Here is a 25,946-nt window from a genome sequence, read left to right as displayed (position 1 = left end):
TTACCAGTTAAAATCAATATTTTATAAATCTTATTAAAATACAGCTGATACAAAGTATATACGTATTTATATACAGTGGACCCCTGCGAATTCATGGTTCCAAATTCGCAGCTTCAGTAATTCGCAGATTTTTCCTTAGAACCTAACTAATAATTGTTCGCAGAAATCCCCGCAAATTTGCATAATTTTTTTTTGTCTGTTTTTGTTGCAATAGTATACAAAAGAAAATGGGGTTGCATGAATTACGGTGGGAGACGGCCGACTTGTTAAAAAAAAAAAAATGGAGGTAACATCGGCATTTTACATTCTAGCACTGTGGGAGACATAGTAGTACAGTACAGTCTCTCCTCACTTAGCAACGTACTCGTTTACTGACGCCTCGTACTTACGATGGGCTCTCTGACCAGCATTCATACCTAAACAATGTATATTAGAGCTGATTTCTTCTATTCTGTTTATTTCAATATGTAGCACACTACTATATAAACATTTAAAAATACATCAGAAAGGTTATAAATGGTGCAAAGGTGACATTAACCCGTAAACGGTCCAAGCAGATCTACGTTCACATGCGTAGTGCTACAAAAGTAGATCTACATTTTTTTTTACATATTTTCAAATGTAACAAAAAAAAAAGTAGATCAAAGTTTTTTTACACATTTTCAAATGTAAAAAAACAAAAAGATGATCTACTTTTTTTACATACTTTCAAATGTTGAAAAAACGTATATATACGTTTGGACCGTTTACGGGTTAAAAGCTGTACTGTATACAGGGGTATCTTTACATTCCTTTTTTTTTCTAGGGGTGATGCATGAAACTGAGTTTGAAATTAAAGTATTTTGGGGCATATTTAGGGTTTAAACTTAAAAACAGGCATTTAAAGACATTTTTTTAACTGAGTCCAGAATTCACGGTTTTTCCAAATTCGTGGGTGGTCATGGAACATAACCCCCGCAAATTTGGAGGAACTACTGTATTTCATAGTTTGATAATCATTTAAAATTTTGTCAGTCTTTATAAAACAGGTAATATACAGCCTCTCCTCACTTAACGACAAAATTCTGTTCCTAAGACCATGTCAGTAAACCAATTCATCGCTAAGTGAGGAGCATACTATAATGGTAGTGGGTTTGTGTCAGCCATCTTTGATATTGTTTTAATGTCACCTTTGCATCATACATAAATAAAATACAGGAAATCAGCTCTAATATACATTATTTAGGTACGTATACTGGTCAGAGAGCCCATCATAAGTCCGAGTCATTGGTAAATGAATACGTTGCTAAGCGAGGTGAGGCTGTATTGTTAATATAAATCTGTTGCTAATAAAATGTTTTATATTATATCCACCAAGAGAATTAAGTATGAAAAATAATTTTTTTGATAAGCTTGCGAGATTTTGGATTAGCATTCTTAAGCCCAATTCTTTCATTTTTGAAACCAATATTTGAATCAAAACCTTCCACAGGATTTGGTATAAAATATATAACAAGGTAGCAATATTCACAAACATATGATATAGTGAAATTGGTGATATTTAAACTAAACTTGGAAGGACAAATGACAGTGTAACACTCGGGGCATGATTCTGGACACGACTGGCTTGGGTATTTCACAACCAGGTACCGGCCATCTACTGGAGTGTTCACAATACAAGGCCCTCTTAATCTGCTGGATTTTCGAAGAAATTTTGGAGGTTTAGGCAAGGGACTATATGAGGTTAAATCCTTTAAATTTACATTATCATCCAAATAACTGGTGTTCCCTGGACTTGATTCCTTTTCTTCAGTCAGGTTAACAGTTGGGTGAAATTTTGTTTCATGATGCATGTATTTAATCTGATGTAATGCAGACCTCCAGGGTGGATATGGTAACAGAACATCTAACTTAGAAATATACTGCTCAACTTCCTCCTTTAACTCTTCATTCGTCAACACAGTGTGTATGTCTTCACAAAATCTCCTGATGAGCAAGTCTTTCTGTATATTATATGTCAGAAATTTATTTAGGTCGTGAGGCCAATTTTGAAAACTGTGATCTTGGCCACTATGACATAACCCCATAAAAAGTGGTTTCTCTGATAAATTCATCATATCACAGCTGACAATTTCAGCAGGACAGGAAGTGCATGAAAGTCTCCCAAAATATAAGTGAGATGTAATATCCTTTCCACTCACATTATTGTCACAAACGTAACAGTAAACCTCAGGAGATTCCAATAGATTGTCAGAAATTTGTATTTCCTTTTGCTCTGAGGTTAACGACTTTAAGGAATTATCCATGAGATCATGAGAGCCTTGAAGAATGGATTTGGAGGCCATAGTTATAGACACTGGTGCAGTGGATGTGGGTGTGGTGGAGGTGGGTGTGGTAGATGTGGGTGTGGTGGATGTGGGTGTGGTGGATGTGGGTGTGGTGGATGTGGGTGTGGTGGATGTGGATGTGGTGGATGTGGATGTGGTGGATGTGGATGTGGTGGATGTGGGTGTGGTGGATGTGGGTGTGGTGGATGTGGGTGTGGTGGATGTGGGTGTGGTGGATGTGGGTGTGGTGGATGTGCGTATGGTGGAAGAAGGCATGGTGGATGCAGGCATGATGGATGTAGAGGATAAAGTGGACAAAAAGGGCATGGTGGTGGGTATTTGTGTGGCAGAAGTAGAAGGTACAATGAATTCACATGGGGTGGATGTAGAATGCACTATAGTTGTAGAAGGTCTAGTTGAGGGTAAAGGCATGGATGATGTGGTTGATGTGGACAGCAAGGTGGAGTTACAGGAATATTCAGTGCCAGAATTTGGGTGGGGAAACAGTCTTAATCCCAAAGATGATATATCCTCCTTCATGTTCAGTCTGTCACTATCTGACTTAGAAAACACAATTTGTATATCCTCATCCATGTCAGTTTCTCTTTGTGTGGTATTACTTCTACTTTCTGGCTCACTAAAGACAATATCTGCCTTTACTTCATTGAAATTTTTGGGTAAAGATCCTGGAGGCTTAGGTATTCCACACAATTCTGAAAAAGACTTGTTATTCAAAGAGTTTGTGAATTCCTCGAGAGTTCCTGCACACTCAGAAGAAAAAACATTACCGATGGAAGTGTTACAAGGTTGTTTTACATTACTTGAGTTCATGTTATCAGTAGCAGGTATGTTTCTAATTTGTTTGGTAAGTAATACATAATCACAATCTGACTGTTTTCCTGAATCCATTCTGCTTTTCTTGCATGTATCTTGAGAGTTGCTATTGCCACATGATTTAGAGTTTTTCAAAAAAATGTTAGCAGAATTCTTTTTAGAGCACATTTTAGCTGATGTATTGTCTGATGGTGGTGTTGTGGGTGGAGTGAGGTTAAGACTTAATGCTTTGTTTAAACAGAAGTCAGATACCTCTGTAGTGACGAGTGTGTGATGAATACTATGTTCTTGTGAACCTTGGCCGAGTGTGGAATTGCTAATCTGATCAGATAAAATGTTGGAGGACCTACTTTTCAGTCTCTCAAGAATAAGATTAGATGTAGGTTTTCTTGCATTCTGACGTGAATATGTTTTCAAGTATTTGTTCTCCTTAGCTCTCTTCATGCGATGAATGGCATGACCTGCTTGTATGTGGGGGGTTTCCTGAATGTCCTGCTGTTCATTTGTCCACTTAGCTTGAGTAACTTGACATTTTTGCTGAAAATTATGTTGGGAAACAGCTACCTGATTTTCTGAGGTAGTCTGCATTTCACCACAAGGTAATGGAATGCTTGTGATTTCTGTTGTTTCCTCCTCTCTTGAATCTGTTCCAAAATCTTTGGCAGGCTGCTTTGGCTGTGCTGGCCTGTCTTGTTGCTCATACTGGTTTTGTTCCAAGTGTTTGTCCTGACCATTTTGCAATTGGCTGACTTTTAAGGTATCCAATTTGGCACTCTCAACAGCCAAGATTTGAACAGTTTCATTTGGGCAGTGAAACTGACTATTTTTAACAGTTTGTTGTGGTTGATGATCTTGTACTCTTTGACGTGATTGTTCAACTGAATCTAGAGAACCATTTGATAAATTAAAATTTAAGGGTCCTCGGCATGTACTTTGATGAAATTGTCGAGAGGCCGGACCATTAACTAATGAGCTATGGGACTGGGACATGTATTTAGAGTTAAGTGATTTTGGTTGATTAACTGAGAATGTGTCTTGGCTGCTTGATTGTTGAACTGAATCTGGAGAGCTAACTGATAGATCAAAACGGAAGGGTTTTGGGCATGTATCTTGATGAAATTGTCGAGAGACTGGATTGTTAACTAGTGAGCTATGAGACTGGGACATGTGTGTAGAGTTAACTGACTTTGCCTTATTAATTAAGAATGTGTCTTGACTGCATGTTTGTGTAGATGACTGCTGAGTGGTAACTTGAGCATGTTTCATCGAACTGACCTGGTACATGTATATGGGTTGTGATCTGTTCTCTAAAGATCTGTGAAGTTGACCTTTTAGTGGAACTTTCTGTGGTGGGTTAACAGAAAACATTTGTGAGTTTGTTTTTTCATATATAGCAGGGGGTAAAGATACTGTGTTGGTTATTGCTTGAGTCATTAATTGTCGATGATCTTGCTTGGATTGATTGTACTGTTGCTCATGTGATGATTGTTGTTGAACAACTCCCTTCAACTGGCTGGCTAATGGAAGGGCCTGAGCTAATCCAGTACTGTGATTACTAGAGTTAGGCAAAGCCTGAGGTGCTATTTTGTCATGGATTTCAGTCAGACTTGTTGGAGTATGACCATGTTTTTCCCATTCCAAGTTTCTTAAATTCTCATAAACCTGCCCGAGTCCATCAAAGGTAAAGGGAAGAGTTGAATGTCTTGTTCCTTGCATCCTGATATGTCAGCAGTCTTCATTTGTCCCTGTTAAGATGAATGAAAGCATTCAGTATTTATTTTATTCATTTATTTATTTATTTATTTATTTATTTATGTCTTTGCAAATAGTACATTGAGATTATGTATTTACAATAATGGGTTGCAATGCAAAGAGAGCCTCTATTATGCCTAGGCATTATGGGCCAACTTAACATTAGTGGCTTACTGACTACTTAACACTGCGAATTATATCATAGTTGTACAGTAGAATATTAATTATATCATAGTTGTACAGTAGATTATTAATTATAAGTGAATCTAATTTATATAAGACAAAAGATATATTCATATATTCAAAAACGCTTTGTGTGAAAACAATGATTCGATTATATTCCTGTCGACAATGAATACAAGGTTCAAAAGTAATTGTTGAAATTATGATATGGGAATACATACTGAGTATGTGAGTACTGAGTATTTAGCATTTAGTCTAGGGTGATTAAGTGACTTTTGAGAAGAGTCTTAAATTGATTTTCAGACTGGGTTACTTTAGTATCTTCTGGTAATGAATTCCATATTTTGGGGCCCTTTATGTGCATAGAGTTTTTACAGTGTGATACGGACACGAGGTACATCAAAAAGAGATCTTTGTCTTGTGTTATGGTCATGTGTCCTGTTAAGGTTGGTGAGGAGAAGTTTGAGTGGAGGGTTTATATTTGCATGTATTGTTCTGTGTATATAGTAGGCACATGAATAAGTATGGATGTTCTTAATGGTGATCAGATTTAGACTTTTGAAAATTGGTGGAGTATGCTGTCGGGAGTGGGAATTTATCATCATTCTGACTGCTGCCTTTTGCTGGGTTATTAGAGGTCTTAGGTGATTTAATGTTGTTGTTCCCCATGCACAAATTCCATATGTGAGATAAGGGTATATGAGTGAATGGTACAGTGCCAGGAGAGCTGATTGTGGAACATAGTACCGTATCTTTGATAGTATGCCTACAGTCTTAGAGATTTTCTTGGTGATTTGTTGTATATGTGTCTGGAACTTAAGGCTACTGTCAAGGTGGATACCTAGGAATTTTCCCTCTGTAAGTCTTGTGACTGATGATCCGTTTAGCATTATGTCAAGTGGAACATTTGCAGCTTTGTTTCCAAACTTAATGAAATAGGTTTTATCAGTATTCAGGGAAAGTTTATTAGTCATCATCCAGGCAGATATTTTCTGCAATTTGGCACTGATAGTGTTGGCGAGTATGACTGGGTTTGGGTGGGAGAAGACGTATGTAGTGTCACCTGCAAATAATATGGGTTTGAGTAGCTGTGATGCATTCGGTAGATCATTGATGTAGATGAGAAAGAGGAGTGGTCCAAGGACACTTCCTTGTGGGACTTCTACTGTGATTGGTTGGGTGGAAGAGTTTGTGCCATTTGCATACACATACTGAATTCTGCTACTAAGGTATGACTTTAGGTAGTTGAGGGAGTGGCCTCTGATACCATAGTGTGCTAATATAGAGTACAGCAGTTCATGGTCGACTGTATCAAAAGATTTACATATATCAATGAAAATACCCAGCGGGACTTCTTTCTTTTCGAGTGCGGTATACAGTATATTAGTTCTAGCATGTGTATGATAGCATCATTTGTGCTTTTATTATTCTTGAATCCAAACTGACAAGGGTTTAATATGTTGTGTGAGACGAGGTAGGAATAGATCCTTCTATGAATTAATTTTTCGAAGATTTTAGAGAGCAGTGGTAAGTTAGATACAGTGGAACCTCAAATTCTGAATGTATCACTTATCAAAAGTTTCAAAAATAGAACCCTTTTTTCGAACCAACTTCGTCCCTATTATCGAACGCACCCCTATTTTCGGACTGCCAGGTACCGGACCTGTCCGCCAGCGCGCTTTGTCCGTGTCTCCGCACAGGCGCCGTGAGCCAGTCTGGCTTTGTTGATGCTTGAGTGAACACTAACCTGTGCTCTCATACAAACATTTTACAATTATTTCATTGTGTTTAGTGCTTGTGAGACTGTGAAATAAGCTACCATGGGCCCAAAGAAACTTGCTAGTGATAACCCTGTGGTAAAGAAAGTGAGAAACACCATAGATGTGAAGAAGGAAATAATACATTAGTATGAGAGTGGTGTGAGACTTGCTGAGCTTGCCAGGATGTATGGGAAAAACAAGTCGACCATTGGTTCTATCCTGGGAAAGAAAGAACAAATCAAGGAAGCTGATGTTGTAAAAGGTGTTAATCTTCTTCTTTCAACACACCGGCCGTATCCCACCGAGGCGGGCTGGCCCAAAAGGAAAAACTAAAGTTTTTTTCTTTTACATTAGTAATATATACAGGAGAAGGGTGTTAATATGCTAACCAAAAAATGACCACAAATAGTTGAAGAGGTTGAGAAGTTGTTGCTGGTGTGGATCAAGGATAAAGAGATGGCAGGTGATAGTGTTTCAGAGACGATTATTTGCAAAAAGGCAAGGAAGCTGCATGCCGATCTAGTACACAAAACTCCTGGAACCAGTTCAGTGACAGAACCATGTCCCATTTTAGGGAAATGTTAAAGAGGTGCCAGAAACAGAGGACTGTGGACAGTTATTTTGTGAGACAGGGGTCCAGTGACTCTCAAGCTGGTACTAGTGGTATTAAAAGACAGAGAAGGAAAGTAACTCCAGAGGGCTTTACCTGAAGTCCTCATGGAGGGGGATTCTCCTTCCAAACCCTAACCCCCTCTCTCCTCCCCCCTATCTTCCAGATGTCATCACCAATCTTCAATAAAGGTAAGTAAAAATGTTATTTTATATTTATATACATAATTCAACACTATAGCATTTGTTTTGTGTATGTAAAACTGTAATTAATCTCTATAAAATGTTTTTTTTTGTGAATATTTTTGGGTTTCTGCAATGGATTAATTGTATTTCCATTATTTCTTATGGGAAACATTGCTTTGATTTTCAGACTTTTCGAATTTAGAACTAGCTCCTGGAACGGATTAAGTTCGATATTTGAGGTTCCACTGTATTGGTCTATAGTTATTCAAGACAGCTTGGTCACCTCCTTTATGGATCGGAGTGACCCTCGCTATTTTGAGGATTGTTGGGAAGGTGGATGATTCAATGGATTTGTTAAAGTGTTGCAATAATTGGTGACAATACTTGAGAAGCCTTTTTGTACATAAAAGCAGGCAAGTTGTTTATGTCTCCTGCCTTGTTCTTAAGGGTGTTGATGATGAGCGAGACTTCTAGTGGGTTGATTGGAGCTAGGAATAGCGTATTTGGGTAGGTACCTGTGAGGTAGTCTGATGGACAGGTGTTTCAGCTTGGTATTTTGTTTGCTAGATTTTTCCTATGGTGGAGAAAAAAATATTGAGTCTGTTTGTTGTTTCAGTTGGTGTGAGCAGGGGTTCGTCTGATTTTGTTAGTTTGATTGTTTTGTTTTTGGATAACTTTTTAGTTCCAAAAATTTCAGATAGAGTTTTCCAGGTCTTGTTCATATCACCTTTGATGTTATGTAATCTATTTTCATAATACAATTTTTTAGATCTTCTTATCAGGCTGGTAAGAGCTGACAAGTAACATTTAGACTCTTCTCTAGTTATCTGACCAATTCTGTACTGTTTTTCGTATTTGTGCTTTGTGTTCAAATTCAAATTCAAAAGTTTATTCTCTATAAGGATTACAATGCTGAGTTTACAGAATTTGGTTATTGTGTGGTTTACATGTAGTAAAATAATAATTACAGAGTGTACCACTAGAACACCTAGCATGGCTAGGCATTTCAGGCAGACTTAGATTAAATCTTAAGTTAAAATATTACAAAATTATGAGGTAAGTTGGTATTATGGCTAAGCGATTTAATACTAGTTTGTGAGTTTAGCAATGTGAATGCTTTTGTTTTGGCACAATATATAGTTTCAGCATTGGAGTATCACAGGCCAACTTATGACTAGTTAAGATTCATTATTTTAAGATTGAGATTGATATTTCTGTTTATGGTCAAATGGGTGAGTGAGTGTAAGTGTGAACCACTAGGTGGTATTCGTGTAATTAGTTGACAGGGTGTATCAGGGAGATAAGATGTTTTCTGATGGTAGTTTTGAAGGTGATGAATGTGTCTGCAGTTCTAAGAGTTTTCAGGTAGGGTGTTCCAGATTTTAGGGCCTTTGACATACATTGAATTTTTGTAAAGGTTTAGTCGGACACAGGGAATGTCATAGAGATGTTTGTGTCTGGTGTTATGCCTGTGGGTTCTGTCACAACTATCAAGAAAGCATTTTAGGTCAAGGTTAATATTGGAATTTAAGGTCCTGTAGATGTAGATTGCACTGTAGTAAGTGCGGATGTACTGAACAGGGAGTAAGTTTAGATCTATGAAGAGTGGGGGGGGGGGGGTGTTGCCAGGGATGGGATTTAGTGATTATTCTTACTGCAGCTTTTTGTTGGGTTATTATTGGCTTTAGGTGTGTTGCTGCAGTTGAACCCCAAGCACAGATAGCATAGGTGAGGTATGGATATATAAGTGAATGGTATAGTGTGAGAAGGGTTGTTTGCGGCACATAGTATCGTATCTAGGAGAGGATCCCAACCGTTTTGGATACTTTTTTGGTTATGTGTTGGATATGGGTGCTGAAATTCAGGTTGTTGTCGAGGTATAGGCCTAGGAATTTGCCCTCATTATGTCTGGCAATTAGAGTGTTGTCGATCTTAACATTAATTTGCGCATCTCCTGCTCTGCTACCAAACATGATATAGTAGGTTTTGTCAGTGTTAAGCGTAAGTTTATTGGTTGTCATCCAAGTCGATATTTTGATCAGCTCCTCATTAACAATGGTGTTGAGGGTGGGAAGGTTAGGGTGAGAGATGACATAAGTCGTGTCGTCAGTAAAGAGAATGGGGTTTAGGTGTTGAGATACGTTTGGAAGATCATTGATGTATATGAGGAAGAGCAGGGGACCAAGGACACTTCCCTGCAGAACTCCAGTATCAAGTGACCATGTTGTTGATGCCGTGTCTTTAATGGTGACATACTGATACCTATTAGTAAGGTAAGATTTGAAATAAGCAAGCGCATGGCCTCTTATACCATAATGGTCAAGTTTGTGGAGTAGGATGCCGTGGTCTACTGTGTCAAAAGCTTTTCTTAGGTCAATAAAAATTCCTAGTGGATATTCCTTATTTTCCAATGCTGTGTAAAGCAGATCTAGCATTTTTATGATTGCATCGTTAGTGCTTTTATTTTTCCTGAATCCAAATTGGCAGGGGTTGAGTATGTTTTGTGCCGTTATAAATGAATATAGTCTCCTGTGCACGAGTTTCTCAAAGATTTTGAATAGCAATGGTAAGTTTGATATTGGCCTATAGTTGTTTGAATCTGTAGGGTCACCACCTTTATGTAATGGTGTAACCCTTGCCGTCTTGAGTAGTTTCGGGAAGATGCTAGTTTCTAATGACTTGTTAAAAAGTAATGAGATAGCATGCGAGAGGACATGGGCCGCTCGCTTGTACAATAATGGTGGGACATGAGACAGATTCCCTGAGTTATTTTTAAGTGGCTTTATAATCTTGGTGACTTCCGTGGGCTCAGTTGGTGCAAGATAGATTAATGGATTTGAGGATGCTGGGTGTTAGCCAGGGACTATTCAGTCTCTTTGCTGTTATCTGTTTAGTTTTTTGGGGCAATGTTTGTTTTTAGAGGCAATGGGCATTTTTTAGAAAATTATTTATACATTCATTCATATCTGTATATGTTTCGAGCTCATTTTGCCAATCGATGTTATTCATAGCTGCTATACAGTTGTTAACAGCTGTCTCGTTATGTAGTCTGAAGGTTACTTTAGTAATGTCTTGTGGCAATTTACCTAGATTAGTTATGAGAAAGGTTGGGTAGTGGTCTGTAGTGTTGTCTGTGATTATGCCTGATTTTAAAGGGGATATGGTGTTAGTCCAGATGTGGTCTAATAAGGAGATACTTGTCTCGGTGATTCTTGTAGGTTTAGATATTGTTGGTAGCAATAGGCAGTTGCTCATAGTGTTTGTGAATTCGGTTACTTGTGGGTCCTGGTCGTGCAGTAAGTTTATGTTGAAATCTCCTGTTAGTAGCAGGTGGTCTTTATTCATGTGTGCATCAGTAATCATGTTTCCTAGTTTTTCACTAAAGTGGTAAATGTCTGACTGTGGTACTCTGTAGATGTTTATAACTGTGAGGGGTTTTTGCAGGTCTTTTGATTTCAATTTGGCTATGATATATTCTCCATGTTCATCCCTTGTGCAAGATTTTTTGATACATTCGAGTTGATTTGAGTAGTACATAGCTGTTCCTCCCCCTTCCTGGTCTGTTCTACAGTTGTGTATGGCCATGTAGCCAGGAATGACACAGACATCTGTAATATCAGGCTTAAGCCAGGTTTCTGTGAGTGTGATGACTGATATATTGGAATGAAGGGAGTTGAGTAATGCTGTGAGGTCATCATAATGTTTGCTCAAGGATCTGACATTGTAATTAAAGATAGTTATGTTATTGTTTGCTCTGAGTAATGTCTTTGCTTGGTCTGCTGTATAGTAATTGCAGTTGCTGTTTGATTCGTGTAATTTACTTATTATACACAAAGAAGTTGAATATTATTATCATTATAATCATAGGGATGCACTAAATCCATAAAGGCCATACAAAGTCTAGGAAATGGATGGTAATCAAGTATGATTCAAGGAAGGTGAATGCTGCTCCAATTCCTTCGATCAAGAGACCTTAACCTGTACTGAGTACAGTATATTCGATAGATATATTATATAATTCTTACACCCCTTCATGATCACATTCTCCTTCAACAAAGGAAAAATGCATGCTCTGTCAATCCTTAGGTACCTTCTAGCCATTGTGCCCAGGTATAATGTAAATATATTGCCCTGTTTACCTTTTTGTAGCAACTGGAATAAGTTCAAGGTCTCTCTTTGGTATTTATCAAATAATTAAAAAGAATTCTTTTGGCTGTACCACTTACTACTTCCTCTTGTAACCCACTCCACTGTTGTGCAACTGTGAGAAAAAGAAACCAAGTATCCTTTCGGTGACTCTTCTCCCTTAGTTACAGTTAAGGTCTCTTGTTGACAGTGTTACCACTGTTACAGTATATTCAAGGAAAAAGCCAAAGCATTGGTCATTCAATGCTTCATGGCAACAGTGAAAAGGAACAAATGCAGATGTTATCAAGAGGAAACGAAGTGCCAGATCAGCCAGGTTGTGACAGCAATATGAACATGCTAGTCATCTGGCTTCAACCAGTATTGCTAGGGTAGAGGAGCCCTCAAAAACAATCACAGGCATGTCACAGTGATGGTTGAGAGAGATGATTGTGGGAAAGCAGTGTTGTGGGAAAGCAGTGGTGATGCTGAGTGAAGATGGTTGGGGGGGGGGGATAGTGGTGATAACAGGCAATACCTGAGGGAGAGTGGTGGTTGTGGTGATGATAAAGGAAGACAGCTGAGGAAGAGTGGTTGTGTTGGTGCCAAGGAAGATGGTTGAGGCTTATTCCCTTATAATTCTTACACTATCTTTTATCTCCTTTTTCTCTATGTAAAGGAAATATGCATGCTTTCTGCCAATCCTTAGGTACCTTCCCTTCTTTCATACATATGTTGAACAAGCTCACTAGCTACTCCAAGACTATATCATTTGCTTTTAACATCTCTCTTTTAATCCCATTTGCTTGACCCCTTTCATTTTACTCACTGTCTCATGCACTTTCCCCACACTCACATTTAAATCTTCCTTATTCCTATAAGATGTCGTTCCTCCTTACCCAATGAATGAAATTACTCTACCCCCTTTTCACCTATATTCAACAGCTCCTCAAAACATTCCCTCTACATTCCTCCCCACGTAACATCCCTTTTTATTTTAATCTGCCGAATTCATTTGATTCCAGGCCTTTTCAGCTTATTAATTTTCCTTCAAAACTGTTTCTTATTCTTAGCAAAATTAGCTGATATGGCCTCAACCATTCTTTCATTTGTTCTCCTTTTGCCCTCCACCACCACTGTTTTGACCTCTCTTAGTTTTCCTCTGTATACTCTGCCCTCTATATCGTAAAATTGTCTCATATGGAATTTTTTTCTGCCTTCCTACCATTCTACCTCATCATTCCACCAATCATTCTTCTTCCCACTTACATCCACCCTCTTAGCATTCACTTTTTTTACACCCCTACAGCCATGATGACATCACACATCCCTGTCTAAGGCTTAATCTTGCTTGGAAATAGTTCCTCCCTCACTCCTATTTACCTACCCTAAGCCTCACTATCTGCATAAAAATTCTTTCTGCTTTAATCTATTCCATACATTTTTCAGCATCTGCCATACTACTTCCCTATCCACCCTATCATATGCCTTTTCTAAATCCATAAATATGACAGTTCCTTACATTTATCTAAGTACTGTATTATTCATTTAGATGCTTCACTATAAACACTAAGGGTGTGCCAAAGTATATATTATTGGTGGTATTAGTTAATTCTGATGGTACCAGTATCAGCCTAAAATTAAGTACAGTGGAACCTACCTATACTTACGAGTGCATCCACGTGTGAGTTTTTCCAGATACGAGCAGTTGCTCATATCTGAATAAGCCGTAGAGTTGATATTAGGGAAATTATTGAAGTATTTTGTTGTGCCTGGAAGTCCACTGGAACGGATTAATTCCATTTCAGTTAATTTAAAAGAGGAAAATTGACTCTACAAATGAGCAAATCCATATGCAAGCAAGGTCATGGAACAGATTAAACTCGTAAGTAGAGGTTCCACTGTATCAGTATTGGTGGGTATTGGCTAATTTTTACAATATCAGTATCAATTAATTTTGATGGTATTGGTATCGGCCTAAAATTTATTATCGGTACTGGCAAAAAAAATGATGATATCGTCCCTTGTTCCTCTGTAATTCTACTGTCAGTCTTATCCCTTTTTCAATAATAATGCTACCATACACTTTACTCATCATAGTTAACCCTTTCAGGCTCGCCAGGCCCTCTCTGAGATTTGTTCTCATGGTTGCCAAATTTAAAAAAAAAAAAATTATTTTTTATGAAAAGATAGAGAATCTTTTCCCGATAATAATGACACCAAAAGTATGATATTTGATGGAAACTTACGGAATTATACTCTCGCGAAGTTAGCGGTCTTGACGATGTTCACACATAGGCGATTTTGCCCACTTTGAGCCCTATTTTCGGCCAATTCCAGTGTACTAGTCGACAAAAATCATAACTATATCGCTAGAATTCCAGTTTTTCTATCGAATGAGTACAAGAAACCGATCTCAACTATCCAATAAAGTGGTCAGAATTTAGCAATTTTGCCATTTTCACACAAATTTCAAAAGATGCCAATTTCCGAATAGGGTCCAGAATAAACAAGAAAGACATTCCTGGCACTAAAATAACATTTCCTCTGTTCGTTAGTCATGTCCCCACGCCCCTTTTACATTCTTTTGTTTTCCACTTTGAATTTTTATTCTCACACAATATAGATGTACTGCTATGCAGACTACTGCATTAGTGTAGAAATGGTATAAATAATATCAGTGCACTTGTGAAAGAATATTAGACTCACCAGTTGATGTGTATTGGATGCGTAGCATGATTTGTTTACTTTTGAACTTTGGTAAAAATCGAACATTTCTGCTACTTTGAGCTCAATTTCAAGGTACTTTTCATTGTAAAACCAGTCAAAATCATCTCAATTTCTGTAATATGTCTTCCTTTCTATAAAATGAAACCAGGAAAACTAGAATACAACAATAAATACCATACGGGTGGCCCGGTGGCTAAAGCTGCCGCTTCACACACGGAGGGCCCGGGTTCGATTCCCGGCAGGTGGAAACATTTTGTCACGTTTCCTTACACCTGTTGTCCCGTTCACCTAGCAGCAAATAGGTACCTGGGTGTTAGTCGACTGGTGTGGGTTGCATCCTGGGGGGCAAGATTAAGGACTCCAATGGAAATAAGTTAGACAGTCCTCGATGACGCACTGATTTTCTTGGGTTATCCTGGGTGGCTAACCCTCTGGGGTTAAAAATCCGAACGAAATCTTATCTTACCTATCTTATCTTACGAAAATACAGTGCAAAGTCGCTGTTTTAATCCAAAAACCACGGTCAAAGTTTTTTTTTTCTCATTACGCACTGTGTGCTGCAGGATTTTTTTTATACGTACTGCGTACACTGATCACATAGACCCATTCCTTCATACGTAGGCCTACCAGCTTTCTCTCGCTAGATTTGAGAGCACTAGAATTTAGGTGTACAAGTATTTCAAAAACCCTGGTACGTAAGCCGTACTAGTACGGATGAAACCCTGACAGGGTTAACAGATTAATTTCCCTGTAATTCTTGCACTCTCTCTTGTCCCCTATTTCCTCATATGTATGCTCTCTTGCTAGTCCTAAGGTACCTTTCTTTCATTCAAACATATATACAAATGTACTGCAAAAATACATCAAACACTCCAAAACAAAGCTGTCAAAACTGCTTTACCACCTTTCATTGTACCCACTGCCTCGCATACCTCCCCAACACTCACATCTGACTCATTGTTCCTGCCCAATACATAATATTGCTGCTTCCCTTTTTTTTCATCAATACAGTATTTAAGCCTTTCACTGTCTCAACCTAATATTAACCCCTTGACTTTCGCAACCCCAAATCCTGAGGTGTCTCATGGTGTCGCAAAAAAAAAAAAAAATCTTATGAAATGATAGAGAATCTTTTCCCGATTGTAATGACACCAAAAAAATGAAATCTGATGGAAAACTGACGGAATTACGCTCTCACGAATTTAGCGACCTCAGCGATATTTACGAATCTGCAATTTCGCCCACTTTGAGCCCTATTTTTGGCAAATTCCATTGTTCCAGTCGACCAAACTCATAGCTATTTCTTTAGAACTCCATTTTTTCTATTGATTGTATACAAGAAACTGCCTATTTACTGATTTCAACTACCTAATAACGTGGTCAGAAATTTGCAATTTGGCCAATTTCACGAAAATTAAAAAATATGACAATTTCAAAATAGGATCCAGAATGAACAATGCAGACATTCCTGGCTCTAAAATAGCATTTTCTTTGTTCATCAGTCATGTTTCCAGGCCCCTCTGATATTACTCTTGCTTTCCATCTTGAATTTTTATTCAAACAAAAAATAAAAGATTTACTGTTATGCAGACTACTGCAATATTGTAATAATTGTATAAATAATGTCAACCCCTTCATGACTACATATCAGAATGGCTACTTGGACATTTATTGGAAAATGACATCATTTGTTTACTTTTGAACATCGGCAAAAATCAAACATTTCCCCTAATTTGAGCTCCATTTCAAGGTTCTTTTCATAGCAAAACCAATCCAAATCACCTTTACTTCTATAATATGTTTTCCATTTTATCAAATGAGACCAAGAAAACGAGAATACAGTACAACCATAAATACTATACAAAAATAGACCACAAAGTCGGCATTTTTCTCATTATGCACTGGTTGCTGCAGGATTTCTTTTATATGGTGCACACTGACCACACAGACCCATTCTCTCACATGTGGGCATACCAGCTTTCTCCTGCTTGATTTGAAGCAGCTAGAATTTATGAGTATATATACGTCAAAAACGGTGGCTCATAAGATGTATACAGGTCTCCCTCAACATTCACGTTTTCAACTTTCACGGGCTTCACACATTCGCGAATTCCCAACCGCCAAATTCCCAGCCACCAAATTCCCAGCCGCCAAATCATATTTAAGTTTCCCGCCACCTGCGAGTCCCTACTACCCTCCCTCCGACCCCCGCAACTGGCAGCCAGCCCTCCCACCACTGTGTGGTGAGTGTTTTGTTTGTTCATTATTTGCTATTAAACTACAGTATAAATAATGTAAACCCATTCATGACTGCATATTGGAATGGCTATTCGGACAGGTATTAGACGGTGACATCATATGTTTACTCTTGAACACTTCAAAGAATTAAACATTTCTGCTACAGCTAATAATAACAATAGTAATAATAATAATAATAATAATAATAATAATAATAATAATAATAATAATAATAATAATAATAAATGATATAATTGAAGAAGGAAATTGTACAAAAATACGAGGGAGTGGTTGACACATCGTCAGTGTGACTTTGTTTATGCTGGAGTGAACATTAGTCTCCCTGCTCTTCCAAACATTTCACAATAATTCATTGTGTTTGGTGCTTGTAGAGTGTGACTGGAGTGGTAGAGGCAGTGACTGAGGCAATGGTATTTAATAACATACATGTTAATAATAATACATGTTATTAATAATATGTACTATTATTATTTATAACATATATGTTATTAAATACATACATGTTAATAATAATACATGTTATTAATAATAACATGTACTATTATTATTTATAACATATATGTTATTAAATACCACTGCCTCAACCGCTGAATTATTGTGAAATGTTTGGAAGAGCAGGGAGACTAATGTTCACTCCAGCATAAACAAAGTCACACTGACGATGTGTCAACCACTCCCTTGTATTTTTGTACAATTTCCTTCTTCAATTATATCGTATTTATTATTATTATTATTATTATTATTATTATTACTACTGTTATTATTAGCAATAGCAGAAATGTTCGATTCTTTGCTGTGTTCAAGAGTAAACACATGATGTCACCGTCTAATACCTTTCCTAATAGCCATTCCATTATGCAGTCATGAATGAGTTTACATTATTTATTCTGTAGTTTAATAGCAAATAATGAACAAACAAAACACTCACCACAATGAGTGGTGGGAGGGCTGGCTGCCAGTTGCGGGGGTCGGAGGGAGGGTAGTAGGGACTCGCAGTGGTGGAGGCAGTGGTGGAGTCTGTGGTATTTAATAACATACATGTTATTAACGTACATGTTATTAAATAACATACGTTATTAAAGCATAACATGTATATATTTAGTACAATTTACGACGTTTTCATGTACGTATTTTATGATTATTCATGGTTCAACAAGTTAAGGAAGCAGTATTGTAATATATTTCCCTACAATATACTATTGGGGCACCAAGCATTCATGGTTTTTCAACATTCGCGAGGCTCTTGATCCCCTAACCCTCGCGAATGTTGAGGGAGACCTGTATATACGACCAAAACAGTCAAAGGGTTAAAAGTGCTGACAGTGTCACAATTTAAAATAAAAATGAATAAAAATTCTTCTGAAATGGATTTTCTACCACTATATATATATATATATATATATATATATATATATATATATATATATATATATATATATATATATATATATATATATATATATAATATATACATATATATACATATATATATATATATATATATATATATATATATATATATATATATATATATATATATACATATATATACATATATATATATACATATATATACATATATATATATATATATACATATATATACATATATATACATATATATACATATATATATATATATATATATACATATATATACATTATATATATATATATATATATATATATATGTATATATATACATATACATATATATATATATATATATATATATATATATATATTTTTTTTTTTCAACAAGTCGGCCGTCTCCCACCGAGGCAGGGTGACCCAAAAAAGAAAGAAAATCCCCAAAAAGAAAATACTTTCATCATCATTCAACACTTTCACCACACTCACACATTATCACTGTTTTTGCAGAGGTGCTCAGAATACAACAGTCTAGAAGCATACACATATAAAGATACACAACATATCCCTCCAAACTGCCAATATCCCAAACCCCTCCTTTAAAGTGCAGGCATTGTACTTCCCATTTCCAGGACTCAAGTCCGACTATATGAAAATAACCGGTTTCCCTGAATCCCTTCACTAAATATTACCCTGCTCACACTCCAACAGATCGTCAGGTCCCAAGTACCATTCGTCTCCATTCACTCCTATCTAACACGCTCACGCACGCTTGCTGGAAGTCCAAGCCCCTCGCCCACAAAACCTCCTTTACCCCCTCTCTCCAACCCTTTCGAGGACGACCCCTACCCCGCCTTCCTTCCCCTATAGATTTATATGCCTTCCATGTCATTCTACTTTGATCCATTCTCTCTAAATGACCAAACCACCTCAACAACCCCTCTTCTGCCCTCTGACTAATACTTTTATTAACTCCACACCTTCTCCTAATTTCCACACTCCGAATTTTCTGCATAATATTTACACCACACATTGCCCTTAAACAGGACATCTCCACTGCCTCCAACCGTCTCCTCGCTGCTGCATTTACCACCCAAGCTTCACACCCATATAAAAGTGTTGGTACTACTATACTTTCATACATTCCCTTCTTTGCCTCCATAGATAACGTTTTTTGACTCCACATATACCTCAACGCACCACTCACCTTTTTTCCCTCATCAATTCTATGATTAACCTCATCCTTCATAAATCCATCACCGACACGTCAACTCCCAAGTATCTGAAAACATTCACTTCTTCCATACTCCTCCTCCCCAATTTGATATCCAATTTTTCTTTATCTAAATCATTTGACACCCTCATCACCTTACTCTTTTCTATGTTCACTTTCAGCTTTCTACCTTTACACACATTCCCAAACTCATCCACTAACCTTTGCAATTTTTCTTTAGAATCTCCCATAAGCAAAAATATGAAATCTGATGGAAAAGTTGTGGAATTACACAGGTAGCAAAGTTGGCTATCTGAGCACAACTTACGCATCCAAAATAAACACTATGCATTCCAGCCACTAAAGCAAATAAATAACAAGAAGGCATAACACCATGACTGAAACAATACACAAATAACTCGCACATAGGAGAAAGGGGCTTACGATGGCTTTTCAGTCTGACTTGGACCATTTACAAAGTCACACTAACAAAAAGTAGAGAAAGAGGGATATATGTAGGCCAGCAAACAGGGACGGGATAAGAGAGGTACGTAGTAGGAAAGGAAGAAGAGAAGTAGTGGTAGAGGAAGTAACAGTAGTAGTGGAGTCAGTCAAAGACTTAGAAAGAGGAGCACTGCAGGGGAGCTAGGGGCCCACAAAGAGCAGGAACAAAAGCACAGTCGGACCGAAACGTTGTAAGCTCCTCTCTCTCATGTGCAGGTTATCTGTGCACTAGATCAACCTATCCTCTGCTAAATAATCACATCCCCAGGCCTCTCCTACACTACACCTCCCCTCCATTTTGAATCCATCATCACACAAAATCTAAGTTTTACCCTATTTCTCAGAGAATTGGAAGAGTGAACAGTAATATTGTGGTTAGTAGAAGTGATAGTTAGTAGTAGCAGTAATAATGATTGGTCATGGTTTAGGGCATCCCAATAATTGCAGCACACAAGATAAAAATCCATAATACTGCATCACTCTGTATTACTACACTTCAAGGAGTACACTTTAACACACCATAAAAAAGTCATGTATCACTTTTTTTTTTTACATATTATATTTGTAGTTATGCTGTACAGTATTTGGCTTATCTTACTCTATTATACTATTAGAATTTTTTAATTTACATGCCCACAGAGGGCTGTCAAGATGACCCTTCATGCATTGTTTAAGGGTTAAAATTCACTTACAACTATATTTTTATGTACGTAATAAAATCTACATCTTTCTTTCAACACACTGGCCATATTCCACCGAGGCGGGGTGGCCCAAAAGGAAAAACAAAAGATTCTCCCTTTACATGTAGTAATATGTACAGGAGAAGGGGTTACTAGCCCCTTGCTCCCGGCATTTTAGTCGCCTCTTACAACACGCATGGCTTAAGTAGGAAGAATTCTGTTCCACTTCCCCATGGAGGTAAGAGGAAATACAAAAACAAGAACTAGTAAGAAAAAAGAAGAAAACCCAGAGAGGTGTGTACATATATGCATGTACATGTATGTGTAGTGTGACCTAAGTGTAAGTAGAATTTAGCAAGACGTACCTGAAATCTTGCATGTTTATGAGACAGAAAAATGGACACCAGCAATCCTACCATCATATAAAACAATTACAGGCTTTCGTTTTACACTCACTTGGCAGGACGGTAGTACCTCCCTGGGCGGTTGCTGTCTACCAACCTACTACCTAAAAATCTACATACTGATAATAAATATTAAAATCACAATTTTAAAGTGAAAATGTCATACCTTTTCGAAAATGTCTTGGAAGATGGGTATATAGTTAGATTTTAATCACTAATTGCCTATGGAGCCATCAACAGTTACTGAGAATGGAGAGATGAGATGCTAGCCATGTCTGCCTTTGTGACTGACAGATTTTGGGCTCTGGGAGGATACATAACTACAGCACCAAATTCTGTGGATAGAAAATGACTAAATAATGGTCCTACTTAAAGTCTGATATTATACACTCAGCTATGTGAGCAAAATAATATGCAAATAATGATTGGTCATGGTTTAGGGCATCCCAATAATTGCAGCACACAAGATAAAAATCCATAATACTGCATCACTCTGTATTACTACACTTCAAGGAGTACACTTTAACACACCATAAAAAAGTCATGTATCACTTTTTTTTTTTTACATATTATATTTGTAGTTATGCTGTACAGTATTTGGCTTATCTTACTCTATTATACTATTAGAATTTTTTAATTTACATGCCCACAGAGGGCTGTCAAGATGACCCTTCATACATTGTTTAAGGGTTAAAATTCACTTACAACTATATTTTTATGTACGTAATAAAATCTACATCTTTCTTTCAACACACTGGCCATATTCCACCGAGGCGGGGTGGCCCAAAAGGAAAAACAAAAGATTCTCCCTTTACATGTAGTAATATATACAGGAGAAGGGGTTACTAGCCCCTTGCTCCCAGCATTTTAGTCGCCTCTTACAACACGCATGGCTTAAGTAGGAAGAATTCTGTTCCACTTCCCCATGGAGGTAAGAGGAAATACAAAAACAAGAACTAGTAAGAAAAAAGAAGAAAACCCAGAGAGGTGTGTACATATATGCATGTACATGTATGTGCAGTGTGACCTAAGTGTAAGTAGAATTTAGCAAGACGTACCTGAAATCTTGCATGTTTATGAGACAGAAAAATGGACACCAGCAATCCTACCATCATATAAAACAATTACAGGCTTTCGTTTTACACTCACTTGGCAGGACGGTAGTACCTCCCTGGGCGGTTGCTGTCTACCAACCTACTACCTAAAAATCTACATACAGATAATAAATATTAAAATCACAATTTTAAAGTGAAAATGTCATACCTTTTCGAAAATGTCTTGGAAGATGGGTATATAGTTAGATTTTAATCACTAATTGCCTATGGAGCCATCAACAGTTACTGAGAATGGAGAGATGAGATGCTAGCCATGTCTGCCTTTGTGACTGACAGATTTTGGGCTCTGGGAGGATACATAACTACAGCACCAAATTCTGTGGATAGAAAATGACTAAATAATGGTCCTACTTAAAGTCTGATATTATACACTCAGCTATGTGAGCAAAATAATATGCAAATATAAAAGAGCATCTCAGCAATCCCCTGCCAGATTACTTTTAACTTAAAACACTGACCTACCAAATGTTTTATTTCTTTCACTAATAAATGAATTCTAGAGTACAGAACTTGTGGAAAATAAAATGAGGTCTGAAGTGTTCTTAGCTCCACAAAATATTGCATCTAGATTTCTGAAATTTTTATGAACAAATCAAAATACATGTATAGTATACTGTATATTGTTAAGATAAGATTAAGATGAAATAAGATTTCATTTGGATTTTTAACCCCGGAGGGTTGGCCACCCAGGATAATCCAAGAAAGTCAGTGCGTCATTGAGAACTGTAACTTATTTCCATTGGGGTCCTCAATCTTGTCCCCCAGGATGTGACCCACACCAGTCAACTAACACCCAGGTACCTATTTGATGCTAGGTGAACAGGGCAACAGGTGTAAGGAAACGTGTCGAAATGTTTCCAACTGCCAGGAATCCAACCCGGGCCCTCTGTGTGTGAAGTGAGAGCTTTAGCCACCAGTGTGTCTGTGGTCCAATCCCCAGCTGGGTGGAAACATTGGGCATGTTTCTTTACACCTGTCCCTGTTTGCCTAGCAAGGAAGTAGGTACCTGGGTGTTAGTCAACAGTGTGGATCGCATCCTGGGTGACAAGACTGAAGGACCCCAATGGAAATAAAACAAAATGCCTCGATGATGCTCTGACTTTCTTGGGTTACCCTGGGTAGCTAACCTTCCGGGTTTAAAAATCAAAACTAAATCTTATCTTAATGTGTGGCTGGGCTACAATAGCACTAGCAATGAACAATCTTTCTTCAAAGAGAAACTCAGTAACAGTCTTGATATTCTCTTTAATAAGGCAGATGGAAAGCATCCAAAAACCCTAGCAAAGCAGCAACAATGTATTCATTAAGTATATAGCCAAGGATATACTAATACAGGCTGGATTTGTAGGTGGAAGATTCAGTTACTAGTCAGTGATCCTTCACTATGAGGGAATGGCCAAGATGCTGGCAAAAGATGCTGCTGCTGGCAAAACGGGAACAATGCGGACGTACGTACTTGTTAGTCCTGTCTCAAACTGGAGATCAAACTAGTCCATGTCTCACATCAAACAAAATTTGGCCTCTAGATTTAATAAGGAGACTTGGATACAGATATATGTACTAAGAAGGGTTTGAGAGTGAACAGATGGAACCATATAGTAATAAAGTAACCTATCCACTTTCAGTTTCATAGATTAAATATAATTTCTTCTCAGGCATGCTAACTGATTAAAAAATTTCTGGACTAAGCAAAAGTTAAGCAGTCTGCTCTGGTTGACAAAATAGTCGCCAACTAGCCAAGATCTGGCAACCTGGGTACACTGACTGGCCCACTTCAACCACTCTTGCTACGCAAGTAACAAGTAGTATGTACTTCTGGTACAGAAAGTATTGTTACAGTGTTTCCCCATCCTTTCACTACAACAAGCATCAGTGTCAGGAGCAAGATGACAATGTGACCAGATCTTATTGTTTAGTCATGTGTATTCATGCTGCACATGCACACAAGTATTTTTAGTCATTGCTTAGTAACAGCCTCCTCTTATGATAATTATTTGCCTGATATATAAATCCAGTCCATGCTGTGTTCACTGTTGGCATCTCAGTGTAATGTCATAGTCTTGCCCAGTGATTAATGATTTTTCTTGATAATTAATAGTCACTCGTTGATGAAACATTCCCAGGTATATATCAAGAGACAGTAAGACCCAGAAAGATTGTTCACTGTGTAAACCCAGGTGAGAGTATTAAGAACTAATGGTGCCCCATGGCCTGGTGGCTAAAGCTCTCACTTCACATGGTGAGGGTCTGGGTTCAATTCCAGGCGAGGGTAGAAACATTGGACGTGCTTCTTTACACCGGTTCTCTATGCTCCCTGTCAGTAAAATGGGTACCTGGGTGTTAGTGGACTGGTGTGGGTCGCATCCTGGGACAAAACTGGCCTAATTTGCCCGAAATGCTCAGCATAACAAGCGGCTTTCTATATAGTAGTATGTCATTGATGTCAGCTAAACCTGTATACCTTGTACATGTACTTGTAGAAATAAAGATATAATTTCCCTACAAAGCCCAAGGTTTCACTTGTGCGGGCACTGAACCCTGGTCCCTCTGTATGTGAGATAAAGCAATTACAAATTGAGCCATAAGTCCCAAAATTATTTGACTTTCTGTGCTGGGAGGCAGTTGAACAGTCTCGGGCCCCTGACACTTATTGTATGGTCTCTTAACGTGCTAGTGACACCCCTGCTTTTCATTGGGGGGATGGTGCATCGTCTGCCAAGTCTTTTGCTTTCGTAGTGGGTGATTTTCGTGTGCAAGAGAGGGACTAGTACCGAACTTGCACACGAAAATCACCCACTACGAAAGCAAAAGACTTGGCAGACGATGCACCATCCCCCCAATGAAAAGCAGGGGTGTCACTAGCACGTTAAGAGACCATACAATAAGTGTCAGGGGCCCGAGACTGTTCAACTGCCTCCCAGCACACATAAGGGGGATTACCAACAGACCCCTGGCAGTCTTCAAGCTGGCACTGGACAAGCACCTAAAGTCAGTTCCGGATCAGCCGGGCTGTGGCTCGTATGTTGGTTTGCGTGCAGCCAGCAGCAACAGCCTGGTTGATCAGGCTCTGATCCACCAGGAGGCCTGGTCTCAGACCGGGCCGCGGGGGCGTTGACCCCCGGAACTCTCTCCAGGTAAACTCCAGGTATCCTAGGTGTTCCACAGCTCGACTGTTAGAGCACTCAGCTCACACACTGAGGTCCGCAGGTCGATCCCCTATACGGCTGGAACCATCAGGACGTGTTTCCTCAAGACACCTGCTGTCCATGTTCACCTATCAGCAAAATATGTACCTAGGTGTTAGTGACTGGTGTGGGTCGCATTTTGGGAATAAAACTTACATAATTTGCCTGAAATGTTCTCCATAACAAGGGATCTGTGCTCCAGTTCCCTGAATTAAGCCTGAATACCTTTCATCCTCCCCCACGGGCGCTGTATAACCCTACGGGTTTAGCGCTTCCCCATGGTGATGATGATAATAATAATAATCTTCATAACAAGGGACTTTCTACACAGTAGTGCCACTGATGTCAGCTAGGTCTGTATACCTTGTAGTACTTGTAAAAATAAAGATATTATTATATTGGTTAAATTTACATTAACTCACGAAATCGTAATAACACTTGCCATGGGTTTAATCCCCACCCGTTCCCATAGGACCAGTAAGAAAAATCAGCTATATATTCAAAGCTTAAATAAATAATAACTTTGACTTTTTTGGATTATCCTAGTTAGTGCACATTACGATACTATGTATGACAGTTTCAATCATCTAAATTTGCGTAATTATACTTCTATGTAACTGTACCTAAATTTAACTTGATTAACTTTGTTCTTCCTTTGTTGGGTTTATCAGGGCCACTGACAACATAAGCCGTATCGAACCCTGTTTCTCGATGGTACGAGGAAAAATTG

At 38.1% G+C, this 25,946-nt stretch overlaps 1 protein-coding gene across 1 annotated transcript; it reads right to left on the bottom strand.

The window, feature by feature from the left end:
• Nucleotides 1-25,946, bottom strand: LOC128684847 (putative mediator of RNA polymerase II transcription subunit 26). Its single transcript, XM_070099957.1, has 4 exons — nt 25,840-25,946; nt 22,180-22,348; nt 21,083-21,251; nt 1-4,885 (listed from the first exon to the last, which is right to left on the bottom strand). Exon 4 carries the CDS (start codon nt 4,854-4,856, stop codon nt 1,362-1,364), a length of 3,495 nt encoding a protein of 1,164 aa, XP_069956058.1. The 5' UTR covers nt 4,857-4,885; nt 21,083-21,251; nt 22,180-22,348; nt 25,840-25,946; the 3' UTR covers nt 1-1,361.

The sequence above is a fragment of the Cherax quadricarinatus genome, chromosome 5 (genome assembly GCF_038502225.1).
Source record: "Cherax quadricarinatus isolate ZL_2023a chromosome 5, ASM3850222v1, whole genome shotgun sequence".
Classification (NCBI taxonomy): domain Eukaryota; kingdom Metazoa; phylum Arthropoda; class Malacostraca; order Decapoda; family Parastacidae; genus Cherax; species Cherax quadricarinatus.
This window is presented reverse-complemented; position numbering and strand designations above follow the sequence as displayed.

Coding starts and splice junctions, on each gene's coding strand:
- LOC128684847 (XM_070099957.1), bottom strand. CDS start 4,856: ATGCAAGGAACAAGACATTCAACTCTTCCCTTTACCTTTGATGGACTC.